The sequence below is a fragment of the Halyomorpha halys genome, unplaced genomic scaffold (genome assembly GCF_000696795.3).
Source record: "Halyomorpha halys isolate HHAL.00 unplaced genomic scaffold, Hhal_1.1 Scaffold1920.1, whole genome shotgun sequence".
NCBI lineage: Eukaryota > Metazoa > Arthropoda > Insecta > Hemiptera > Pentatomidae > Halyomorpha > Halyomorpha halys.
Genome location: NW_027106486.1, coordinates 36,235 through 44,323, shown reverse-complemented (window position 1 = coordinate 44,323; position 8,089 = coordinate 36,235). Strand labels below are relative to the sequence as shown.

The 8,089-nt window shown below is 26.3% G+C and overlaps 1 protein-coding gene across 1 annotated transcript in view; it reads right to left on the bottom strand.

Annotated features, from left to right (window-relative positions):
* LOC106690862 (facilitated trehalose transporter Tret1) overlaps positions 1-7,438 on the bottom strand; it is an 11,223-nt gene extending 3,785 nt beyond the window's left edge. The window contains exon 1 of the mRNA XM_014436447.2: positions 7,349-7,438. Within this exon, the coding sequence (XP_014291933.1) occupies positions 7,349-7,406 (58 nt within the window). The 5' untranslated portion in view covers positions 7,407-7,438. The remainder of the gene's footprint in view (positions 1-7,348) is intronic.
* Between the last annotated feature and the right edge of the window lie 651 nt (positions 7,439-8,089).

Sequence of the window (8,089 nt, the reverse complement as noted above, 5' to 3'; positions counted from 1 at the left end):
TGTAACATAACATAAATATTTAAAAAACATAACACCTCTTTATGTAGAGTAGCTTTGTTAAAATTTGAATCCAAAGCTCTTTTAGCAAGCTGAATTGAATGTGAAGTATTTTTTAATTGTCATCCTAGGAGTAGCTGGTTTCATAATATTTATCAAAATAAACTCGAACTGGCCTTGAAATGCCAGAAAAGGCTTTTTTTGATTTGGAATATCAAACACTTTCATAATTCACAAACTAAATCCTAAAATGATTACCCATTTTTCAAAAAAAATCTATCCCATCTAAAAATCATGGGGAATAAATTACATATAATTAATTAATTAACAACTACTTAATGTTTTGCTATTCTTTTTTTCGTTGAATAACTAAGAGGTAGGTATTTATTTCACCTCTAAAATTATATAGCTATTAGTCAAAATTGATGATTCTGCCAACCATAATTAGGGAGATGAAAAATGTTGACTGTTTCAGCACATTTAAAAAATCATTTTTTTATTCTGTAAATATATTTTTGAACTACCTACAGTACTAAAAAAAATTGAAATTAAAAAAAAAACCTAGTAGAATATCATTTAAGGTAGATTTATAAAATATAAGCTATAGTAGAGCTGTTTATGTTTAACAGTTTTCAAAATATATCATTTTAAAAATACAAAATTTCATAACGAAAAATCAATTATTACCGAAATTATTTTGGGAAAACTATATTTCAGGAGTGAATGATCCTTGCTTTGTAATAAATAGCCAATTACATCGGGAATTACAAATGGAATCATTAGAGGATTACATCAAAAAACGGTTCATGAAGTCCCACTCCTAGTTGCCGACAGTTAAAGGAGCAGTGACCTACAACCTGGGAAACCCAACCTCAACCCGAAGACTGAAGCCTCGGCTGCTGCAGGATATCCTGTTATGAATTCTATATCTACCGATTCTATTAACTTCCATTTAATTAATTTTCTCATCGTCCTTTTTTCAATAACTTGTTATTTTATTTTTTTTTCTCATTTGAGGGCAGTTGTTTGTTATTAACTTTACTTTTGTCTCTTATTCAGAATTATTATTTTTATCTTATTTTTTTTTTGTTTAGTTGTGTGAACAAAACGTTTGGTAAATGAAGTACTAAATCTGAGTAACCATATGTTGTACAGATGTCTATTAGCACTCACATTAACGATGGATGAATGTAGTAGAACGAAGTTGACGAAGTAATTTCATATTTTGTTGGAGATAGAATTTCATGATTTTCGGCAAAATTAATTCACAAAATATTGTTTTTTCCACGTTCCATGTTCAAGGAAAAACATTTAAGGAATCATTGGATGTAAAAATCTTTAATAATGCGCTATGAAGTTCTTTAATGTACTTTTACTAATATGGTGCTCCAGAAGAAAACTGAGTGGTAATTTTAGATTTTACTCGAAATAAATAAACTGTAGGGGAGAGAGGTGGTGTATCGTGAACACTTTATTTTTTAATTATATATACTTAAATTAACTCAAAATGATTTTGATTGGAGAAGTTTGTCGGGAGATGCGGTCAGCAAAGAACAACATAAATAAACAAAACAATATTTATTTATTTTATGCCGACGTTTCGACCTGAAATTCAGATCTTCATCAGGACTATAGAACAAAAGAGATAACAACAACATTTAAAGAAACATAAAATTGAAAAGGAATAGTATACAAACAAATTTGGAATTATACAAAATATTGAATTGAATCATAAATGGTAAAAAATTGATAATTGATAATTGAATAGTAAAAAAAAAAATGATTGATAATCGTGGAATTAGATGGTTGATTGAAAACAGTGAAAGATGAAATATAATATCATGTAGGTAAGAAGATATGTATATTATAAGATATGCAAGTAGTGTCTAAAAAACTCAAAAAACGAGTATTTAATCGACAAATTGATTAACGCATATATTTTAGGTATAGCTATATAATTTAATTCAGATATAAGTCACTCACTATATTTCTATCATATTGTTCAATTTGCAGATTCAATACTTGTTTTTTCAGTTTTTAAGACACTACTTACATATCTTCTTACCTACATGGTATTATATTTCATCTTTCACTGTTTTCAATCTACTACTATCTAATTCCACGATTGTCAATCAATTTTTTTTATTTTTTTTTCTATTCAATTATCAGTTATCAATTTTTTACCATTTATGATTCATTTATTGATTTATCATAATATCAACAACAACAATGTATCAACTTTTGTTTGTTTATGGTAAATATTGTTTAAATAACTTATAAATAATGGAATCATGGAAAAAAACGCAGTTAAACAAAACATCATGAAGTAGACTTTACAGCGTTCTTAGGTCTGTTCCAACACGATTCATCTTTGTTTTGATCGTGTTGGAACGAGCCTCCTCTAGTTCATTCAGGTGTGTGTAAAACATCCATTCATGTTTAGTTAGAATAATCTTATGAAGTGATTAGATATACTATCATATATTATTGTAAACACATGAGAGGCTCCATCACTAGGCTAATATTTTGGCCTTCTATCTGTTTTATTTTTAAAATTGTCTTCTGATGTAGAGACAATATGTAGGGTAAGATTGCAGAAGACAGTTTTATAGTGCAATATTTCTTGAATGAGAGTTATCTTTTGTCTCACAGAATTAATTTCATAATAGTACGAATGTTGAGATAAGGTTTACAGTTATTGCTTGTTAGCTTAAAGCCTTACTTAATACCCCGAGATGATTGTCCACAGATAACTAACTGTCTAACAATTGTTGGGAGAAAATTTACATAATTAGAAATGTTTACGTTCTTCAACACGTTAAGAATACCATCCTAAGTTCTGAAGGGTAATTATGGAATCCCTGTTTTATAAGGATTCAAGTTTGTTAGTTAAATAAAGCTTAAATTAATTTAGCTCATAAATTGATTTTATTTATGGGTATTAAAAATTATTTTTTACAAATTTATGTTTATTTTAAATTTCACTTAATTATACATGATATTTATGTATTTATATTAGGACTATATATTTTTTAAAAATTTATTTATTTATATTTACAACTGTACATAAAATACATCTAGTGAATTTGAGGAAATCATAATGGTATGGTACAAACATGTAGAGAAACTACCCATTGGTAGCACTCTATCATGATTTTCGACGAAAAGTTTTAAGAACGCCTGCAAATTATCGATTTTATACATATTCGAAACGTATAGAGCATTTATTATTGTACTTATTAATGAGTATTACAATTTAATATTCTTTTGTATTAGCTAAGCTGTATTATCATTGACATAGTCTGATAGGACATACGTACTGAATTTGCAAACTATTTTAAATGTACCATCAATTTTTGAATATTTGAAATAATGACCCATTTCTAATTATTATTTATAATTACAAATGAATAAATATATATAATAAAAGTAATTGATAGTTAGCTAAATAGACCAAATAATAAATTAAAAAGATATAGTAATATAGATGTATAAGATACCGTGGGAAAGAAAAAGGAACAAACTAGAATGTTGAATATAATAAAAAGAATTGTAGTACATAGTGATATACATCAATTTTCCGAATCTATAGTTATATATTTAACTATCACTTGAGACGCATGAAAAGCCATAAAATCCACACACAAATAGTAAAATGATATAAAAACGTATATTTGAGAATTTTTTTAGAGTTTTCCTCTGAAAACCGGACTTGGAAATATTGTGCATTGAGGTTTCTTTATTATGTCTACATTCATTTTTAAATGAAGGAGAAATGTGGTAAGGCACATTGCTACTAACTCTAAGGACCCGGATTCAAATCCAGCAGAGGCAGTTAATTATATTTTGTTCCACTATATTTATGTATTTTTATTTTTTTTCTTATAAATATGATCATGCTAATCTCGAATATTTTGTTCTGCTACAAAATGTTTTACAGTAGTTTACTTTGCATTTGTTAACATTTTATTTAGAACAATAATTAAATTCTCAAGTTTGACACATCATTATCATCGAAATTGAATTGTTTACAACAAAGGAATAACTCATTAATAATTCATCTGCTGTTTCCCTAATTAAAAATAAAAATGTAGAACATAATATTTTATATGTGCGTTGAAATTCTCTCAAACTTTTTCAATCTTAATGATTTTGAATATGTTTGTGGAAATTTGCTTCAGAATGGAAAGATCGTGTAAAAATGTATCTATTAAGTTATGCGAAGGTGCGCGACTTCATTATATTTTCATAAAAAAATATATATAAATAAAAAGTTTAAAAGCTGGTTTAATTTAAATTAGTAGTTTTTAATCATTACTGTAAAGTTTGCTGAAATTAAGAAAGTGAGTACTACAATTGGAAATTTCAATTGTTTTAAATGAGTTGTTTGTTGCTGTTTCAATAATAATCATAATATTAAAATTCCTTATTTATACCGGAACTTTAGAATAATATTTCAGGCATCAAAGAGAGGTTTAGAGCCTAAAGTAAAAACAAAATTATAAATAAAAAAATAAATAGAGTTATAAAATATCATTTTGACAGTTAATTGGAAAAGAAAACTAACAAAAAAATTCCAAGGAAAAAATAAAATAAAGCGACAAACGTTTAATAAAATTAAATGAATGATACTAAAATAAAAGAACTAAAAATAATTTACAGGAAGCAGGAATTAATGTTTATATACATACGTATGGGATTTAAGGAAATTAGAAACATCTCATGTAAAAAAAAAATTATAAAAAGCCAACAAATTCATAAATCTTAAGGCATATTTTAAAACTAAAAATAAAATACAAGGGAAAAATAGGTAATAATGATTATATGAACATACTGTGGACTGTCTTTAATCTGATCCTCGCTTATCCGAACCATGATTCCTTAACCGACTATGGTCCTGTATAATGTATAACAACTCGTTAAAAAAAAAAAAAAAGAAAAAAAGTGAAGATTTGATTTTATGTAGTACATATATCTATACATTCTTTAACACCTTACGTCTTGGAGATTAAATAATCAAGTTAAGAATACCAACTCTTTATTTATTTTATGTAAAATAAAATCCAAGCGATGTATAAAATTTGGAAGCTTATTTATTTTCCTAATTTCTTTATCAGCGGTGATAATTATCCTTTATACCAAATTAATCTTTAGCACAAAGTTACTATGATACATTTATTTGTTATTTATGAAGTGACCTATTCTATCCTGTACAGTGATCTGAATTTTTAGCATATCCGATAATATTTATCTATTTAGAATCTGTGAACCGAGGGGGTTGGTTTTAAGATTCTAAATAAATAATAAAAACATCCAATAATATTTTTTTACAGTTCTCATCTATCTTTCTATCTATTTACAAATATTATTTGGCACAGTTAATTGCTATTCTTCGGGAATAGAGTGGACGGAATGTGATTAAAGGTTCAAGCAATGAATAGAAAAGAGATGGACTTAGATTAGTGTTGTTATAGTTGTTGATTATTGCTTAAAGGCGTAAAACTCTCTGGTCATCAACTCCTATGGCGTGATAAAAGTAAAAAATAAATTTAAAAAAAATAAGAGGAGTTATAATTTAGAAAGAAGGCGATGTGCTTTTAAAAATTGAAACACTAATGTAATTTTAGCTTCCTCATCTGTGAGAGCTTCTGATAAATTTGGGGTCAGTCCTATCCTGTTTATTATTGGCAAATAGTGAGTCCGTTCTTTAAGAATATGTCTAATCGTTAGAATGGACTGACAATATTTGCACGTTGGAGGTGGCAGTTTTCTGATCAGGTGAGAATGCGTGAAAAGAGTATTGTTAGTTACTTCATTAATGATGTTTGCTGTTTATTATTGGTAATATCAGTTTCCAAACATTTATCAGTTTTATTTAATTACTTTATTTAGTTTAATTATAATATCCGAATATTTTCAATTAGCTTTTGGGTATTTACAATTATAATGTTTGACAATTATTTAAGGAAAACTTTTATTTAAAAAAAATATTTTTTCTTTCCTTGAAGAGCGATGATATCGATAAATTAATCACTTTACTGGAATGTCAGTGGTACGTATTTTTTGAGGATCGTGAGGTTCGGCCTACAATCAACCACAACCAGTTCCCCAAGGTCGCTTCGAAATTTTAGTTTTATTCTTTCATTGAAAGGCACGCATGTCAGAATACAATATAATGTGAAGAAAATCTGGCAACGTGGTCAAAATACAGTTCTTCAACATTATTTAACAGTCGAGTTTCATATAAACATATAAAAATAGGCAAATGAAAAAAAGCTTTAGCTAAAATGATATCAAAACATTCCTGGATTATCGTTACATATAAATGTAAATACTATAATAATAAACCTGTACATTTATTATAAATGCATATGTACATTATAATAATAAATCTAAATTAATTTTATATGTGTATATGAATACTATAATAATTAACCTATTTTATTATATATACATATGAATATTATAATAATAAAGCTGTATTATTATTATATATGTATATAAATACTACAATAACTAACCTGTATTATTATTATTATATATGCATATGAATACTATAATAATAGATCTGCATTATTATTATATATGCATAAGAATACTATAACAATAAAGCTGTACTATCATATATATAATGATTATAGTATTTATATGTGTATACATATAAATACTATAATAATCAACCTGTATTACTATTATTTATGCATAAAAATACTACAATAATAAATCTTTATTAGTAATATATATGCATACTATAATAATGAACCAATATTATCACTATATATGTATATAAATAATATAATAATAAACTTGTATTATTATTATAGGTGCATATAAATACTATCCTATTAAATCTTTATTTATATTATATACTTGTACGTATACAATAATAAAAAATCTATATTACCGTTATATAATTATATCAATGCATATAATTATACATAGTATTCTTAAGCATATAAGTTATAATAATTATAAAATTGTATTATCATTATATATGCATATAAATACTATAATAATAAACCTGTAATGAATGCTATAATAATAAATCGTTATTCATATTATACATGCTTACTATAATAAGAAACCTATATTATTATCATATATGTATGTATATAACATAATAATAAACCTATATTATTATTATATGTGCATATAGATACTGCAATATTAAATCTTTATTTATTATATATTATATATTCGTATACATTAATAATAAATAATAAGTATATACATAATAATAAATCTATATTAGCGTTATACAATTACATGAATGCTCTAATAATGAAGTTTTATTCTTATTATATATGCATATGAATACTATACTATTACATATCATATATGCGCCACTCACTTATCGTACTGACGATAACCTGCCTCACTAATCCACGGTTGAACTGACAAAGGAACATCGTGACACTGGAGGGTCAACTCACTCCAAAGACTAATGTTCTCTCAGTTGTAACGGGTAATATCCTTCCTCATTTCTCTGGGAGTGGGGGGTGGGGGAAGCCTACGTAATTTTATTGTATTTTTTTTACCACTTCGTCAGATGCCAAGATTGTGTGCCCACGAGTTGCCTCTTGCAAATTTTGCACAATGTTTATACAAGAAATTTCATCATCGTTTTCTAAATTAGGGACGTATGGAGTGAGTATTTAACTCCAGGTGTAAATGATCTATTAAAAAAACATTGTGGCGTATGCAGTGTTTTCTAGTGAAAAATGTCTGTAATTAAAGGAAGGATAGTTTATCAACATATAGTGCCTTCAATAGTTACTAGATTTATCCTTTGTCGAGATACGATTTTTCAAGTGCTATTTTTTTTTTTTTTTTTTTTAATTTTTATCCCCTAACTAAACATTGTTCAACTTTTGTCACTGTCTTCGGAATCTCAGATTTTGTATTTTTTATAAGATAGCAACCAATTTGTACGAATAGATAGATTCTTAGTAGCCAAAGCAAAAGTTAAAATGAATATATTCAGAAATAAATGGAGGTAGATTTATTTTATTAACTTTTTGCAATTTATCCAACCAGTTCAAATTCAAAAAACATTGGATGCCAACTACAATATAGTTTTTGCTATCTCGTA